At 43.0% G+C, this 18901-nt stretch overlaps 1 protein-coding gene across 4 annotated transcripts in view; it reads left to right on the top strand.

Annotated features, from left to right (window-relative positions):
• The window catches only part of LOC101608546 (high density lipoprotein binding protein), a 95880-nt gene that overhangs the window by 57939 nt on the left and 19040 nt on the right, over window positions 1-18901 (top strand). For all 4 annotated transcript variants that reach the window (XM_004667815.2, XM_045148296.1, XM_045148295.1 and 1 more), the window contains exons 6-14: window positions 7163-7369; window positions 7723-7938; window positions 8641-8847; window positions 9222-9329; window positions 11497-11601; window positions 11992-12070; window positions 14893-15032; window positions 16300-16404; window positions 16625-16738. In XM_004667815.2, coding sequence (XP_004667872.1) covers window positions 7163-7369; window positions 7723-7938; window positions 8641-8847; window positions 9222-9329; window positions 11497-11601; window positions 11992-12070; window positions 14893-15032; window positions 16300-16404; window positions 16625-16738 — 1281 coding nt within the window. The remainder of the gene's footprint in view (window positions 1-7162; window positions 7370-7722; window positions 7939-8640; window positions 8848-9221; window positions 9330-11496; window positions 11602-11991; window positions 12071-14892; window positions 15033-16299; window positions 16405-16624; window positions 16739-18901) is intronic.

Genomic DNA, 18901 nt, shown 5'->3' on the forward strand with positions numbered 1-18901 from the left:
AATATTGATTCTTCCAATCCAGGAACAAGGGATGTTTCTCCACTTTCTAGTGTCTTCTGCAATTTCTCGCTTGAGTGTTTTAAAGTTCTCATTGTAGAGATTCTTTACTTCCTTGGTTAGGTTTATTTCAAGGTACTTTATTTTCTTTGATGCAGTTGCGAATGGGAGTGATTCTCTGAATTCATCCTCTGTGTGTTTGTTGTTAGCATATATGAAACCTACTGATTTCTGTGTATTTATTTTGTATCCTGCTACTTGGCTGTACGTTTTGATCAGCTCTAACAGTTTGCTAGTAGAGTTTTTAGGGTCCTTTATGTATAGAATCATGTCATCTGCAAATAATGATAACTTGATCTCTTCCTTTCCAATTTGTAACCCTTTTATGTGTGTCTCTTTCCTTATTGCTATGGCTAAGACTTCCAGAACTATATTAAATAAAAGTGGGGACAGTGGACACCCTTGTCTTGTTCCTGATTTTAGTGGAAAAGCTTCCAGTTTTTTCCCCATTTAGTAATATGTTGGCTGTAGGCTTGTCATAAATAGCTTTTATTATATTGAGATATGTTCCTTCTATTCCCAGTCTCTGTAGGACTTTTATCATGAAGGGATGTTGGATTTTGTCAAATACTTTCGCTGCGTCCAATGAGATGATCATGTGATTTTCGTCCTTCAATGTATTACATTTATAGATTTGCATATATTGAACCATCCCTGCATCTCTGGGATAAAGCCTACTTGGTCTGGGTGAATGATCTTTTTGATATGCACTTGTATTCTGTTTGCCAAAATTTTGTTGAGAATTTTTGCATTTATGTTCATGAGGGAGATTGGTCTGTAATTTTCTTTTTTTGTTCTATCTTTGCCAGGTTTTTGTATCAGGGTGATGCTGGCCTCATAGAAGGAGTTTGGTAGAATTCCTTCTTTTTCTATTTCCTGGAAAAGTTTAAGAAGCAATGGTGTTAGCTCTTCCTTAAAGGTCTGGTGAAATTCAGCAGTGAATCCATCTGGGCCTGAGCTTTTTTTAGTTGGGAGATTATTGATAACTGTTCGGATCTCCATGTTTGTTATAGGTCCATTTAACTGATTAATCTCATTTTGATTTAATTTAGGTAGGTCATATAAATCAAGGAAATCATCTGTTTCTTTCAGATTTTCATACTTTGTGGAGTATATGCTTTTATAGTATGTCCCTATGATTTTTTTTTTAATTTCTCTGGAATGTGTTGTGATGCTAACTTTTTCATCTTTGATTTTATTAATTTGTGTGTCGTCTCTCTTTCTTTTGGTCAGATGTGCTAAGGGTTTATCAATCTTGTTTATCCTTTCAAAGAACCAACTCTTTCTTTCATTAATTCTTTGGATTGGTTTTTTTTTTTTTTCCCTATTTCATTAATTTCTGCCCTAATCTTTATTATTTCTTCCCGTCTTCTGATTTTTGGTTTGCCTTTTTCTTTTTTTTCCAAGGCTTTAAGGTGAAGCATTAGGGCATTTACTTGTGACCTTTCTAATTTCTTAATATAGGCACTTAAGGCTATAAATTTACCTCTTAGAACTGCCTTCATTATGTCCCAGAGATTTTGGTATGCTGTGTTCTCATTATCGTTTGACTCTATAAATTTTTTGATTTCCTTCTTGATTTCTTCATTGACCAATTCATCATTTAGTAGGGTATTGTTTAGTTTCCATGATTTTGTGTATACTCTAAAGCCTTTCTTGCTACTGATTTGTAGTTTAATTCCATTATGGTCAGATAGAATGCAAGGAACGATTTCAGTTTTCCTGAATTTGTTAAGATTTGCTTTGTGTCCTAATATATGGTCTATTTTAGAGAATGTTCCATGTGCTGCTGAAAAAGAGTGTATATTCTGTAGCATTTGGATGAAATGTCCTGTAGATATCTGCTAGGTCCATTTCTTCTATGATCTCATTTAGTCCAGATGCCTCTCTGTTTATTCTTTCCCTGGATGACCTGTCAGTTGATGAGAGTGGGGTGTTGAAGTCACTCACTACCACTGAGTTTGGTGTTCTCTGTGACCTTAGTGCTAGTAGCATTTGATGCATTTGGGGGCCCCCATGTTAGGTGCATATATGTTTAGGATTGTAATGTCCTCCTGTTGGAAGGTGCCTTTAATCAATATAAAGTGGCCCTCCTTATCTTTCTTAACTAATGTTGGACTGAAGGCTACCTTGTCAGATATTAGGATAGCAATCCCTGCTTGTTTTCTAGGTCCATTTGCTTGAGACACCGTTTTCCAACCTTTCACCTTAAGATAGTGTCCATCCTTTGTAGAAAGGTGGGTTTCTTGGAGGCAACAAATTGAAGGATCCTGCTTTTTAACCCAGTCTGCAAACCTATGCCTTTTGGTTGGGGCATTGAGGCCGTTGATATTAAGAGATAATATTGAAAGGTGTGTATTCATTTTTGCTGTTTTTTTTTTTTTTTTTTTTTTTTTTTTTTTTTTTTTTTTTTTTTGTAGTTCTACCAGTTTTACCTTTGCTCTCTTGTGTTAACTCGTATTTGAGTATTGTTTGCTATTTTTCCCGGTTCCTTATATGTGTGCTTTTCTTTTTCTTCAGCATGGAGGATTCTTTCAAGTATTCTCTGTAGAGCTGGTTTTGTCTTCAAATACTTCTTTAGCTTGCTTTTGTCATGGAATGTCCTTATTTCTCCATCTATTTGAATGGATAGCTTTACAGGATAAAGTAACCTTGCTTGACAGTTGTTATCTTTCAGGACTTGGAATAAATCACTCCACACCCTTCTGGCTTTTAAAGTTTGTGTTGAATAATCTGCTGTAATCCTGATGAGCTTGCCTTTGTAGGTAACTTGAATTTTCTCTGTAACTGCTTTCAATATTTTTTCTTTGGTTTGTGTGTTTGGAAGTTTGATTATAATATGGCGAGGAGAGGTTCTTTCCAGGTTTTGTCTGGCTGGTATACTAAAAGATTCCTGTATCTGCATTGGCACCTCTTTTCCTATTTGGGGGAAATTTTCTTCTACGATTTTGTTGAAGACGCCTACTAATCCTTTGGAGTGGAATACTCCTTCTACTATGCCCTGAATTCTTATATTTGATCTTTTCATAGTGTCCCGAATATCTTGAAATTCCCACTCATACTTTTCTGTAAGTTTGTCTTTCTCTTTGTTGGACTGTATTAGATCTGCCACCTGGTCTTCTAGCTTAGATATTCTGTCCTCTCAGTCATCCATTCTACTGGTGAGGTTTTCTACAGAGTTTTTTTTATTTTTTTTTTTCAATTTTTTTATTTATTTATTTATTTGAGAGCAACAGACACAGAGAGAAAATTAGATAGAGGGAGAGAGAGAGAATGGGCACGCTAGGGCCTCCAGCCACTGCAAATGAACTCCAGACGCGTGCACCCCCTTGTGCATCTGGCTAACGTGGGACCTGGGGAACCAAGCCTCGAACCGGGGTCCTTAGGCTTCACAGGCAAGCGCTTAACCGCTAAGCCATCTCTCCAGCCCTACAGAGTTTTTTATTTCACTGTGTTCTTTATTGCTAGTAATTCTGACTGGTTTTTCTTTATTATTTCTATTTCCTTATTTATGTCTTGTATTGCCTTCTTTATTTCAGGAAATTGGTGTCCTGCGTCTTCTTTGATTCTTTTGATTTCGTCTTTGAGTTCCTCTTTGACTCCTTTGATTTGTTCTCTGATTTCTTTGAACATATTTACAATCATTCTTTTGAAATCTTTCTCAGGCATTTCCTCTAACTCGTTCTCACTGGAGGTCATTTCTGATGCATTAATGCTTTTAGGTGGATTTATTTTGTCTTGCTTTTTAATGTTTCTTGTGTTATAATGTATATATTTTTGCATCTTGGCTTAAGTTAATGCTTGGATTTTCTAGCTAGCTGGGTATTCTTAGCTGTATCAATTGATTTGATGTTATATATTTTCAGGGTAGGAGCTTAAGGTGTTAGGTGTGTCTCTTAAGACTCTCAGAGTATCTACAAAGGTGCTCCTAGAGGTTGTCTTTCCCTGCTATGGAAGTATTCAAGTAGGCTGAGTGGAATAAAATACAGGTAGATTCTCACATTTAACTAAACACTGTACCCATTCAATCAAAAACAGCCCCAAGAATGTGTGCCAGAGTAGTCATTATAACAACCAGATCCTCGATCAACAAAGGGGTTAAGGTTTCTAGTCTGTTGAGGGATCCAAGTCAGCTTGTGACCAAGTGAGACCCTTCCCTGGTGCAATCCCAGTTACCTTGGATGAGTTTGATCTCAGTCAAGTTGCTGGCTGGGTCGTTGGGCTGCTGTTCTGATTTCTGGAGCTGGGCACTGGCTTTTCCTGTGGGGCAAACTGAGCCTGGCAACTGTGGCCCTGCAGATCAGCACACCCACTGCTGGAACTGCTGCTACTAAAGCTGCCTCTGCTGGGTCTGTCGCTGAAGCTGCTGCTGCTGCTGGGCCCACCACTGCTGCTGCCTCTGCGGTGGCTGCTGCTGTAGCTGCCACTGCTGCTGCCTCTGCGGTGGCTGCTGCTGTAGCTGCCACTGCTGCTGCCTCTGCGGTGGCTGCTGCTGTAGCTGCCACTGCTGCTGCCTCTGCGGTGGCTGCTGCTATAGCTGCCACTGCTGGAGCCACTGCTGCTGCTGCCTCTGAAGCTGCTGCTGCTGGGTTTGCCGCTGCTGCCGCTCCTGGGTCTGCTGCTGCTGGGGCCACTGTTATTGGTGCCAGAGCCTCTGATGTTGCTGCAGGACTCTGCTCCTGCTTGGGTCCCGCTGTACTCTCAAGTTGGCATGGCTGGATCCCGCGACTGCTGCTCTGTTCGCTAGAGCTGGGCTCAGGCGGTGGGGGAGGGGAGGGAGTTGCAGCTGCTCTGGTTCTCTCGCTGTTCCACGTGTTCTTCTACCTCATGGTCTGCTCTTCCGTTGCTCACTGCCGCTCTCCCTTCACATTTCCTGAGTTGTGGAGAGCGCCGGTGTGAGGGGAAAATCCCCACGCCTGTCTTTTCCTGCGGCTGGAGCCGAGCTTGGCAGCTTTCTGGTGCGCCGCCAGTGCTGTGGTTGGCGGAGCTGCCGGGGCCGCTTTTGCCAGCCTGTGTGGGCTCTGGATGCTCTGGATCTCTTCTACTTCTCCGCTGCCGCTTCAGTTTCCTATACACCTCACTTTTTAGTAAAGATGTGTATTTTGTATATTTTGCTGAGTGTTTTTGGTCTTATTTCCCCCTTGGCTGCTTTGGCGTGGTACCTACGCAGCCATCTTAACTGGAAGTCTTTTCTAGATTCTTATTGTTATAAATTAAGTCACAAAAAAGTCATTTGTAGGGTATTTTCTACCTTGGGGATAGTTGTTTTTTGTTTTTTGTTTTTTTTCCAGAGTAGGGTTTCACTCTAGTTCAGGCTCTCCTGAAATTAACTCTGTAGTCTCAAGGTGGCCTTGAACTCACGGCAATCCTCCTACCTCTTCCTCCCGAGTGCTGGGATTAAAGGCATGCACCACCATGCCCAGTTTTGTTTTTTTTTTTCCTTTTTATTGACAGCTTCCATACTTTTAATAGACAATAAACTATGATTTCCTTCCCTCTCCCATTTTTTCCCTTTACAAATCCACACTCCATCATATCCCCTCCCTCTCTCCATTAGTCTTATATTTTGATGTCATTATCTTTTCCTCCTATTATGAGGGTCTTGTAAAGATAGTGCTAGGACTGTGAGGTCATGGATATCAAGGCCAATTGCTTGTCTGGTCGATTACATTTTAAGTAGTCCTACCCTTCCTTCGGCTCTTACATTCTTTTCGTCACCTCTTCCGCAGTGGACCATGATCCTTGGAAGGTGTGATCGAGGTATTTCAGTGCTGAACATTCCTCGTCACATCTCAACACTATGGTGCCTTTTGGGTCTGGGATAGGTTCTTGAAAGTGAGATGGCTATGTAAAAGGGTGACAGCACATAGAATTTTACCCTGTTTTAGAAGTTGAGTGTTTTGCATTGCAGTCTGCAATGATTAAGAGCCAGGCTTACTTTAAGATTTGGATTTTTACCAGTCTAAGAAGTAGTTGAATATACTTTTTTTGAACTTTCAGGTAGGTTTTTTTGTGTGTGTATGAAATGTTCTGTCAAGTTGCTCACCTTGCTCAGTTTATAGGAGTTCATACTGTATTAGGGCTTCTAAAACCTCATCAGTCATGAAAATTACAAATAACTTCTTCCATTTATCATTCATGTTCTGATCTTGATGTGTTTTACTATATGAATACTTTATCTTTATAGTCCCATTCTGAGCCATTGTTAGGAAAGTTGTCTTCACTTCCAAGTCAGAGGAAGTTTATCCATATTTCCTTCCTGCATTTGTGAGGGTGATTTAACATTTTGGTTCCTGATTATTTGGGTGAGGTGTGGGTTCAGGTTCACCTCATCCTATATGGATGGCATCAGCACTGTTTCTAGAAGGCACTCCTTCCCTGTGACTGGACTGGCTTTGTCATTATGTCCTGAGTATGCACAGTAACCTCAAGCTGTTTCTCAGTTTTCAGTCTTGGCTTATTGGCTAGTTTCTCTTTGTGTTAATGCCTTACCTCTTCACTGGTAATGGATTTGTGTTCTACTATCTAGTAATGATATTACTCCCTTTGCCATGTATTAATCTTATGCCAATTCCAATCAATTTCATAGTCAACTGCAATAATTTTTTAAAGATTGACATCTTAATATATACATGTGTGTGTGTATATATATGACTTCTTTTATAGTTTGTAAATTCTAATGTATAATGTGCCCTCTTCCTCTCCACATGCTTTGAAAACCCTTGAACTATACTCTAGCCATTTCACCTTTCTAACTGGCTGCTGTTTAAGTGAATTCTGCTGATTTCTAGAGTTTTAACTATTTTCTTCTTGTTATAAAGAATTTAATGAAGCAATAGTTTCTCTAGTGTTTCTGGCTGTGCAATTTATTTTCTCCTACCTACCTCTACTATCATAGAGAGGTAAGCAATAGTGCAGGTCCACTTAAAGTGGCCCTGGCTGGGGGCCAGGGTTGTCTCCCTATGGGCATGGCACAGTGTTCAGCTTGCATAGTTAAAACAGATAGGGTAAGATGATTGGGAATTCTAGTTAGAATATTATGGAAGAGATGCCTTTTCAGAACTGCACATATTTTTTGTTGTCTTCGGTTCTCTTCCTACTATAGGCCTCAGCAACTGTTGCCATTCCTAAAGAACACCATCGCTTTGTTATTGGTAAAAACGGAGAAAAACTGCAAGACTTAGAGCTAAAAACTGCAACAAAAATCCAAATCCCACGCCCAGATGACCCAAGCAATCAGATCAAGATCACTGGTACCAAAGAAGGCATTGAGAAAGCTCGTCACGAGGTCCTTCTCATCTCTGCCGAGCAGGTAAGTCACCTGAGCAGCCTGTATACTCTTGCTGCCTGCCTAGCACAGGCCCTGCTCCCTTGCAGACTGCCGCTTCCAAAGTGAACCCATGGCGCAGTGTACAGGGACCTCAATGGCAACCTTGAAAGGTCCTCTATGCTCCAGGGTGGTTAGGTTTGTTTGTGTGTATTTGTTTTTCTCCTGAGATAGGATCTCACTCTAACCAAGGCTGACCTGGAACTCTGACATTCTAGGCTGGCCTTGAATTCACAGTGATTCTCCTACCAGTACCTCTCAAGTGCTGGAATAAAAGGTATATGCCACCATGCCTATTGGTCCAGGATGTTTTGACCAGTCCATCCTCCCCTTTCCAGGACAAGCGTGCTGTGGAGAGGCTAGAAGTGGAGAAAGCCTTCCACCCCTTCATTGCTGGCCCCTACAATAGACTTGTGGGTGAGATCATGCAGGAGACAGGGACACGCATCAACATCCCCCCACCCAGCGTCAACCGGACAGAAATTGTCTTCACTGGAGAGAAGGAGCAGCTGGCTCAAGCTGTGGCTCGCATCAAGAAGATTTATGAGGAAAAGGTACCGTGTAGAGAAGGCAGAACCTTTGGGCAAGAGCAGTCAGTGGGGCTTAGGTCTGTAGATTTGGTTAAGGCTGTGCTCCATCCCTCATCCTTTTGCTGTTGGGCATCAAATTTGATCTTTCTCCACTTAAATGTCTATAGTTAGGGGGTCACTGCCCACATTTCCCTTGTGGGCTCTGGGATGCAGAGAGATGCTTTGTAGGGTGGTGGCCCTGGTTTTTGTTTTTTGTTTGTTTGTTTGTTTGTTTGTTTGTTTCTGTATGTGTGTCCCCTGTCTACAGCCTGTAGCCCCGTGAGTAGGTTGCTGTCATAGCATTGACACATACTACTTAGAGCTGTTAGCTTTGGCCAGCTTTGAGGTCTGAAACTTGTTCCTTGATTTTTGGGAAAGTAGGCTTGTGATATAGCACTGTGATAAAAGAGGTTGTCTAGCATACACAAGACCCTGGGTTTAATTCCCAGCACCACCAAAAAAATAAGTAAGAATGAAAGGGGGAGGCAATTGGTGTTTTCAATTGATAACATCAACCTAGTGACCAGTTTCAGGGGAAGTCCAGTCCTTAAGAAGTAGAGTTTTTTTGGAGGCAGTATCTGTGTCCCCTATGGCTTACTTCTTAACTCTCTTGGCAGTGACACTCTGTCCCCACTGCCAGTCTCCCAGACCTTCCCTGCTGATTGCCTTTATTATGCTCTTAATTAGAAAAAGAAGACTACAACCATTGCAGTGGAGGTGAAGAAATCTCAGCACAAGTATGTCATCGGGCCAAAGGGTAATTCATTGCAGGAGATCCTGGAAAGAACTGGAGTTTCTGTTGAGATCCCGCCCTCAGACAGCATCTCTGAGACTGTGATACTACGAGGAGAACCTGAAAAATTGGGACAGGCGTTGACTGAAGTCTATGCCAAGGTAGCTCCTAGAGTAAAATGAACTTTGTTTTAATTCTTGGGGGTCCTTTTGTGGTCTAGCTCCTGATTCTATCCAGGGGACCTGGAAACATTTAAATGTTGGAAAAACACTCACCTCTAACTTTTTTGTTTGTTTTTGCTTCTTGAGGTAGGATCTCTGTCTCGCCCAAGCTGCCCTGGAATTCACTATATAATCTCTGGCTGACCTCGAACTCAATGTGATCCTCCTACCTCTGCCTCCCAAGTGCTGGGATTAAAGGCATGAGCCACCATGCCTAGGAGTATCACCTCTAACTTTTAAACTAGCAATTTGGTTTTTGTTTCAATTTAAACTTGAGTTCTACAAAACCACAAATCTTTTTCCTGTTTTTCCAGGCCAATAGTTTTACGGTCTCCTCTGTCTCTGCCCCTTCCTGGCTTCACCGTTTTATCATTGGTAAGAAAGGGCAGAACTTGGCCAAAATCACTCAGCAGATGCCAAAGGTAAGGAAATATTTTAAGTCTGTTACATTGAATTTGTCTTGTCATTGCTTTGTTTTTGCTGGCTATCCTGTTGTATGCCTTTGCAGACTGAAACATTACCATGCTTCAGTTGTCTCGTGACACAGCCAGCTTACGTAGCTAACTATGAGAGAACAGAATGAATACTTTTAGCTATATGCATCATTCCTTGTTCTTTTTTATCAGAGAGGATGTATATTACTAGGTTTCAAAGATGTCAAGTTAGGGTGGGAGAGATGGCTTAGCGGTTAAGGTGTTTGCCTGTAAGCCAAAGGACCCAGGTTTGATTTTCCTGTGGCCCATGTAAGCAATATGCACAAGGTGGCACATGCATCTGGAGTTGGTTTGCAGCAGCTGGAGGTCCTGGTGTACCCATTCTCTGCCTCCTCCCACCACCCCATAAATAAAATGTTTTAAAGTGATATATATATATATATATATATATATATATATATCATATATATATATATATCACTTTATATATATATATATATTATATATATTGTTTGTTTTGTTTTTTTGTTTTTCAAGGTAAGGTCTTACTCTAGCCCAGGCTGACCTGGACTTCACTCTGTCATCTCAGGGTGGCCTTGAACTCAAAGCAATCCTCCTACCTCTGCCTCCCAAGTGCTGGGATTAAAGGCATGAGCTGCCACGCCCAAAAGTGATAAACTTTTTTTAAAATGTCACGATACATAATACTTACAGTACAGTGACTTCAAAGTAATTTTTTTTTTAAATATTTTTTTGTTTATTTTTTATTTATTTATTTGAGAGCGACAGACACAGAGAGAAAGACAGATAGAGGCAGAGAGAGAGAATGGGCGCGCCAGGGCTTCCAGCCTCTGCAAATGAACTCCAGACGCGTGCGCCCCCTTGTGCATCTGGCTAACGTGGGACCTGGGGAACCGAGCCTCGAACCGGGGTCCTTAGGCTTCACAGGCAAGCGCTTAACCGCTAAGCCATCTCTCCAGCCCTCAAAGTAATTTAAAGAGCAGGCTTAAGTGTAGACTTAACTAGACCTTCTCACTCGTCATTGCTGTCTGTATCAAAACACTGGAGCTCAGTGAACTCTGACAAGAGAAAAGCAACACAGAACCCACTGTCACCCATTTTCCTAGTCTGTTGAGATTAATATCATCTGGTTTATTTATCATTTCACCTTTCCTAGCTTCAGGCTCCTGGTTCATCCAGATGCAAGCAAACTATTCTCCCTTTCTGATCATTTTTACTTTGTATGCCACAAACCAGACAGGGCATTGGCCTGGCCTTTGAAAGTATACCACTTTTGGCAGCATCATTTGTTTTAAAAATATGTTCCTGCCATGTCTCTTTACTTTTTGTTTTGTTGTTGTTGTTGTTATAGTTTGATTGGTTGTTTTTGTTTTGTTTTACAAGGTAGGGTCTTGCTCTAGCCCCAGGCTGACCTAGAATTTACTATGTAGTCTCAGGCTGGTCTCAAATGCATAGTGATCCACCAACCTCTACCTCACAAGTATTGGGATTAAAGGCATGTGACAGGGCTGGAGAGATGGCTTAGCGGTTAAGCGCTTGCCTGTGAAGCCTAAGGACCCCGGTTTGAGGCTCGGTTCCCCAGGTCCCACGTTAGCCAGATGCACAAGGGGGCGCACGCATCTGGAGTTCATTTGCAGTGGCTGGAAGCCCTGGCGCGCCCATTCTCTCTCTCTCCCTCTGTCTGTCTTTCTCTCTATGTCTGTCACTCTCAAATAAATAAATAAAAATGAACAAAAAAATAAAGGCATGTGACACTACACCCAGCACCTTTCTTACTCTGTATACAACCATAGAGGAAACTGCCTTCCAGAAGTACATAAGCACATGAACAGTGGTGATGCTTTGTACTTAAAGGGCAAGCACAACATGAAGGGCTTTATAGTTCCTGTTCTCAGAAAAAAGAAACGTATGTTGGACCATAATAACTAGTGCACTCCTTGAACCCTTACTTTCATCCTTTCAGCTCTTTATGGTGTTTGATAGATATAACCCTTGCTGCCCATATTTACTTGAGTCCTTCAGGAGACAGAGTACTTCACGGGACAAATGATACCACCTCATTGAGGGCTGGGGTCACTTGCTACAGCTGTGCAACTTGGCCTTCGCCATTCCTTCCCTCACTTTGGCCTGGTAGGTTCACATTGAGTTCACAGAAGGTGAGGACAAGATCATCCTGGAGGGTCCCACAGAGGATGTGAATGTGGCTCAGGAACAGATTGAAGGCATAGTCAAAGATCTGGTAAGTGCCCCTCCAAGAAGTCCATGTGCTGCCTACAAGGGAGACTCTTGTGAGGTGGGGATGGGCAGGAATCTTGCCAGCAAGTCTCACGAACACAAAGGTGGTCTTGCTTGAGTAATTAATAGTTTCTGAAATAGCAGGAAGCTGGCTGAGGTCCAAGGGGAGTTTCTGGGTAGAAGAAACTTTATTTTGAAAACAGGACCTTCTAGGGTACAAAGAAGGACGATCTTGCAAGAATTCCTCATTGTTGAGGTAGAAAAAGCAAGAGTTAGGTTGTTAAAGAGCAAAAATTGATATCTTCTGGATTTGCAATGTGGCTCAGTGTCCAAAAAACAAGGCATCCTAAGTGCTCATCTGCTGATTGTGCTCTCCCCCGCCCCCACCCTACAGATTAACCGAATGGACTATGTGGAGATCAACATTGACCACAAGTTCCACAGGCACCTCATTGGGAAGAGTGGAGCTAACAGTGAGTGAGGCTGTAGGGTAGTGGTGGGGCCTTGGTACCTTCAGAGCACCCTGAAAAGGCCAGCCTGAAACTCACACTTCTGGAATGCTGGGACCCAGTGGCACTTCAGCTACATAAGGTGCCACTGTCCTAGGAGCTTCTGATTAAGCAGCCCCAGCACATGTACAAACTGACCACTTTCCTCTCCCCCAACCACATGTGCCTGTCATTCAGAAATCACTCATCAGCATTCCCTGATGACCCACAGTTATATTGAAGGTATACCTAACAGTCACATCTTTCACTTTTCAGCCAGACCTGCTGAGCTGAGCCTCCCAGTGTCTGTAGTTATAGGAATCTCCTCCAGACTTACGCACAAGTCCCATCAACTTGGAAGGATGGTGTTCAGAAGCAGAGACACGGCTTCCCAGGCTCAGCATGTTGATTGTAGGGTGCATGAGAATGCCATGACTTCAGAAATGTTTTAAAGATTGAGTAGTTGAGCGAATGCTGGGAGTTGGACCCAAGACCTTGTACATGCTAGACCAAGAATTCCCTCACTCCAAAATAGGGTCTTGCTTTGTAGCCTAGGCTACATGATCAACCTCCTGAGCGCTGGGATTACAGCTGTACTCTATCATTCCTGACTCTAAGAATACTTTTATAAACCTCCTTCCCACTCATCCCATCTTTGTATATTGTAGAAACAACTCCACTCTATGGGTTTTGCCCTTGAGTGGACAGCGTTCAACCAACAGGGTATCCTATTATAGCCTGTTTTTGTTACAAGTATTACAAGTAAATACAAGCCTGTCTGCTCTATAGTGGCGTGTGAGTGGTTGATCTTGCATACATTTTCATGATAGTGATGATTTTCCCCAGCCAAGTGACTTCAGTCAGTGCCTTCCCTCCCCCCCCCCCCAAGGTAGGGTTTCACTCTAGCCCAGGCCAATCTGGAATTCACTATGTAGTCTCAGGGTGGCCTCAAACTCATGGTGACCCTCCTACCTCTGCCTCCTGAGTGCTGGGATTAAAGGTGTGCCCCGCCATGCTCAGCAGTATCTATTTTTGCATGCATGATAAACTTGCATTTTATGATTTTGCTTTTTGTTTTGATTAACTCTAACATTTATATAATAGATATGAGGAAGCGCAGAAGTTCAGTTCTGATACTAGTTTCTACTGTCTATGAATCCCAGAACCTCTTAACTTAGCATGGTCAAAGATCTACGAGTTCCGTTTTCTTATTCAGTTTCTAACCCTCAGTTTCTTCCATAATCTAAATCTGTTTTTATCTGGCCCCCCTTCCCTTTTTACCCTCCAGCTTTAAAGAGCTCTGTTTTTTATACTGTACAGTAGACAGTGCATGTGTCATACATCATCTGGGGGTAGGGATCTATGTCCTTTGTAGGAGTACTGTGTTCTGTCCAGAAAAGATGGCAGAAGCAAGATTTACAGCCCTAGCCGGGCATGGTGGTGCACATCTTTAATCCCAGCACTGGGGAGGCAGAGGTAGGAGGATCACCGTGAGTTTGAGGCCATCCTGAGACTACATAGTGAATTCCAGGTCAGCCTGAGCTAGAGTGAGACCCTACGTTGAAAAAACAACACAAAACAAACAAATAAAAAATACAGCATTGTGTGTTTTCAAAGATATGTGATCAGTTTGGGTCAAAGCTGACATTGGAGTCTAAATAGCAGCATGGTCACCAACACACTTTTTTTTTTTTAAGGCAGGAATGGTGGCTCGTGCCTTTATTTTAATTATTTAATTATTTATTTATTTATTTATTTGAGAGAAGGGGGTGGGAAGAGACAGAGAGAGAGAGAATGGGCACACTAGGGCCTCCAGCCACTGCAAACGAACTCTACACATATGCCCCCTTATGCATCTGGCTTACGTGGGTCCTGGGAATCAAACTGGGGTCCTTAGGCTTCGCAGACAAATTCCTTAACCACTAAGCCATTTCCCCAGCCCACCAACACACTTTGTGTGCGGGTGAGGGGGCAGGGTCTTGGTCTAGCCTAGGCTGACCTAGAATTCACTATGTAGTTTCAGGGTGGCCTCGAACTCTCCACAGTCCTCCTACCTCTGCCTCCCAAGTGCTGGGATTAAAGGCATGTGCCGCCATACTTGGCTACCAGCACACTTTTTTAAAGGGTCCATGGGTAATTGTTGTCTTGAATTAACACATGTAATTTTTTACCTGAGTGTAGTTCTCAAACTTGCTTGCATATTAGTAACACCTGGTGTCTTTTAAATATTTCAAAGCCCTTAGCCATACTGGTTGGTCTCAGCCATGAGTCATGTGAAGCTCTAAAAACCTTGCAGTTTGGTTGAAAACATACTCAGTTCTTATGTTAGTGCATATTTTTGTTTTGGAGACTATTTCTGGTTTTTGATTAATGTGAGTGATAACCATATGTTAGGCTTGTCCCTCCTGGTTATCAGTCATTGGTGGACTGTCATATGACTGTTCGGTATGCGTTTCTTGAGGCTGAGGAGATGGCTCAGTGAGTAAAAATCCTTGCGTTACAAACATGAGGATCTGACATGGTATTCCCCATGACCCATGTAAATGCCAAGCATGGTGGCATGTACCTGTAGTTCCAGCACTGTGATAGCAGAGCAGGAGAAACCCTAAGAGTTGCTGGCCAGCTAATCTAGCCAAATCAGTAGCTCTAGGTCAGCGAGAGACTGGCTCTAAGAAATAAGGTGGTTGAGAAAGACACCTGAGATCAGCATCTGACTTCCTGTGCCTGCATCCACACACATAAAAACATGCTTATGCTCTCAAATACACACTGAATTAAACAGAAATGTGCTTCCTTTTTGTCCTCAGTCAACAGAATCAAAGACCAGTATAAGGTGTCTGTGCGCATCCCTCCTGACAGTGAGAAGAGCAACCTGATCCGCATTGAGGGGGACCCACAAGGCGTGCAGCAAGCCAAACGAGAGCTGCTGGAGCTTGCCTCTCGCATGGTAAGCCCACCCATGTTGCACCAGAAAGGCTGTTAGCTACAGCTTAAGAAAAAACGTTGCTTGGGATATGTGTTATTATTAAAGAGTAGAAGTCACAAAATCTTACATTGGGTTGACTTGCATTTCTTTTATCCATCCACATCACAAGCATGTCTTGTCTCCCTTGATCCCTGAGTGCTAGAGAAGTACAGAGGCACCCTGGGGTTCCATGTGTCTCGCTGCCAATCCCCCAAATGTAATAACAATTCCTAGACTTTCAAAGGATCCCAGGTGACTCTCCTTTGTGGCCAGACTTGAGAATCACTGTGGTCTCCCTACCTAGAGGCTTGGAATAGGACACTTTCCACCGCTATACAAAAGTACTCTGTTCCTCTGGGATAGCTGGTATGAGGCTCATCTTTAGCTGAGTCACAATCCCTCTCCTACACAACAAACACAGCAGCTATGTGCAGTGATTCTCAGCTTGCCCCCATGAAAGTCACTTGAGTGCCTTTATGAATCAAAAAAAAAAAAGTTAAAATAGGGTGCAATAATGACCTCCTAACTGACAGTCCCTGTTCATGATCTCTTTCCCAGTCCCCATGGTTAGTGATTTTACGTTCCTCAACTGAAGTCCAGGGTGCATCATGTCCAGCCTCCTGCTGCCCTCTGGCCATACCTGAGCTCAATGTCCAGTCCCGGATCCCCTCTTCTCATTCTGAGCCTTTTGTTTTACATAACTTGTCCTGGAGTTTCTTCATCTATACAAAAATGTCTGCTGTCATCAGATACCAATCTGACCCACCAAAACCCTTACAACATTTGATAGGTTGATGGTATTCTTCCTGGATTCCAGCTCTGCCTGTGCTAATTTTTTCATTTTGGGGAGCCTGCAGAAGATACTCAGACCCATGAGGGTTCAGTGTCCTGTGCTTGAGCCATCCCTTATCAGTTATCTGTATGGAAAATGTGGCTCAAGCCTCAGGAGGCAGCTCCCTGCAGAGAGCTGGGCTCCCCTTAGTTTCTGGTGGAAATAGAAGGCTTCTGTGTAGCTTTAGTGATTAGTGCTGAATGTACCATTCGTGTGATGGAGAAACAGGTGATTGTATGATGTAGCAAGTTTAACTCCTCATGGCCTGTTGTTCCCAGGGGTTGCTGCAGAAAGCTACCTGGACACCACCTCAACATGCTGCTGGCTATGCAGCTATAGTGGTCCCCAGGCTCCTGGTGCTGCCTAGTGATGGGGAGTTTGTGATGAATGGCATCCTGTACTTTAATTATATTTTAGGAAAATGAGCGTACCAAGGATCTAATCATTGAGCAAAGATTTCATCGCACAATCATTGGGCAGAAAGGTGAACGGATCCGTGAAATTCGTGACAAGTTTCCAGAGGTAAAGGTTTCCTAAGCACATTGTTGGGGGAGGGGGGTGCTACGGATCGAACCTCTAGGACTGTGCACACTAAGCAGGTGCTTTGCCACTGAGCTGCATCTTTCAACACCAAAAGCATTCTTCAGCCTGTAGGAGAGACCTAATTTACATTTAGGGAGCATTGACTGCTTTAGAACCTAGTCCTAATAAGCAGACTCAGTCTCCTGATGATTTGTTCTAGGTTATCATCAACTTTCCAGATCCAGCACAAAAAAGTGATATTGTCCAACTCAGAGGGCCCAAGAATGAGGTGGAAAAATGCACCAAATACATGCAGAAGATGGTGGCAGATCTGGTAGGGGACTCTGTACCTCCTGTAATGTTGTGGGGAGGGGGGTCCCACAAGAGCTCCTAACTGCCTGTAGGAACCCTGCCTTGGGTAATCTTCCACCTCGGGTCACAGCAAAGTGGTGGTGCCGCCTCTCCCAGTACTTTGTTAGGCTGTCCATAATTGTGAAATTGTGGGTGTTGCGGGATTTAAGTGGGAAGTTATTTTTTCCATGCAGTTTTTAAAAAAATTATTAAAAATTTGTATGTGCATGCATGTATGGGAGGGGTGTCAAGGCCTCTTACCATTGCAACAGAACTCCAGTCACATGTGCCACTTTTTGTGTCTGGTTTTATGTGGATATTGGGGAATTGAATCCCAGCTAGAAGGCTTTGCAAGCAAGTGCCTTTAACCAGTGAGCCATCTCCCCAGTCTTCATGCCCTCTTAAGGATTTCTTGAGCTACTCAGAGATCCTGCCCTATCTGGTGAGAGTAGTTATTTGCTGACTTAAAACTGAACTGGGAAGGCAAGCATGGTATCTGCCATTCTGTAATCCTAGCACTCAGGAGGTGGAGGTGGAAGCAGAGGAAGGAAGATCATGAATTCAAGGCTAGCTTGGACCACATAATAAGAAACTGTTTTCGAGAGATGGCTTAACTGTTATGGTGATTGCCTACAAAGCCTAAGGACCCATGTTTGACTCCCCAGATCCCATGTAAGCCAGACGTGCAAGGCGCACATGTGCACAAGGTAGTGCACACGTATGGGGTTCTATTGCAGCAGCTGGAGGCCCTCCAGCACCAATTTTCTCTCTCATTTAAAAAAAAAAAAAGAATCCAGGTGTGGTGGTGCACATCTTTAATCCCAGCAGAGGATTGCTGTGAGTTCAAGGCCATCCTGAGACTATATAGTGAATTCCAGCTCAACCTGAGCTAGAGTGAGACCCTACCTCAAAAAAACAAACAAAAAAAAGATGATGATGATGATGATACTGTCCAATAAAAATAAAGTGTGAGGAAAGACCTTTTAAAAATAAATAAGGGTTGGAGAGATGGCTTAGGGCCTAGATTTGATTTCCCAGGACCCATGTAAGCCAGATGTACAAGAAATTACATGCATCTGGAGTTTTACAGTGGTTAGAAAGCCTGGCACGCCCGTTCTCTCTCTATCTGCCTCTTTCCTTTCTCTCTCTCTCTCTCTCTCTCTCTCTCTCTCTCTCTCTCTCTCTCTCTCTCTTTCTCTTTCTGTCATAAATAAAGAAAGCTCCAGGAGTGGTGGCACAAACCTTTAATCCCAGCGCTAGAGAGGCAGAGATAAGAAGATTACTCTGAATTTGAGGTCAACCTGAGACTGCATAGTGTATTTCAGGTTAGCCTGGGCTAGAGTGAGACCTTACCTCAAAAAGTAAAAATAAGCACAGCGTGGTGGCACACATGTTTAGTCCCAGCACTCGGGAGGCAGAGGTAGGGGGATCACAGTGAGTTCAAGGCCACCCTGAGACTACATAGTGAATTCCAGGTCAGCCTGGACTAGAGTAAAATCCTATCTCAAAAAAAAATTAATATAAAAAGTAAAAGAGCCAGTCGTAAGCCAGGCATTGTGGCACACACCTTTAATCCCAGCACTTGAGAGGCAGAGGTAGGAAGATCACTATGAGTTTGAGGCCAACCTGGGACTACAGAGTGAGTTCCAGATCAGCCTGGGCTAGGGTAAGACCCTGCCTGGAAAAAAAAAAAAAAAAAGAATAAGAAGAAAACTGGACGATATTAAGTAGGGATTGAGAGAGAGATACATACAGGCTGATGTTGGTCGTTGATGCCTGACTTAGCAGAGGTTATGGTAAGGGACTCTCAGAACTGTGAACTATAAACTGTTGCCATAGAATGATAGGCTCCTGGGAGAACTGGGGTCTCTGCACATAGACATGGATTCTGAGTATTGTCCTCAGCCAGTTCTAATACTGATGTGTGGCCAGACCTTGTTCCCTATAGACTGTGGAGCTGTAGGTTTTGTTGTATGTTGTCTTTTACAAAGCTGCTTTATATAAATTTACACGTCGAGTTAATTAAATGATGGGCAACTTGTTTCACTTGTCAAGTAGGTGGGGAGAAATTTTGGTAGGCTGAGTCTTTTGTTTGCCAGTGGTGTACTGTCAAGTTCATGCTACTTTGAAGGGATAAAAGGAAGAC

This window comes from Jaculus jaculus, chromosome 4 (genome assembly GCF_020740685.1).
Source record: "Jaculus jaculus isolate mJacJac1 chromosome 4, mJacJac1.mat.Y.cur, whole genome shotgun sequence".
NCBI classification, from domain to species: Eukaryota; Metazoa; Chordata; class Mammalia; order Rodentia; family Dipodidae; genus Jaculus; species Jaculus jaculus.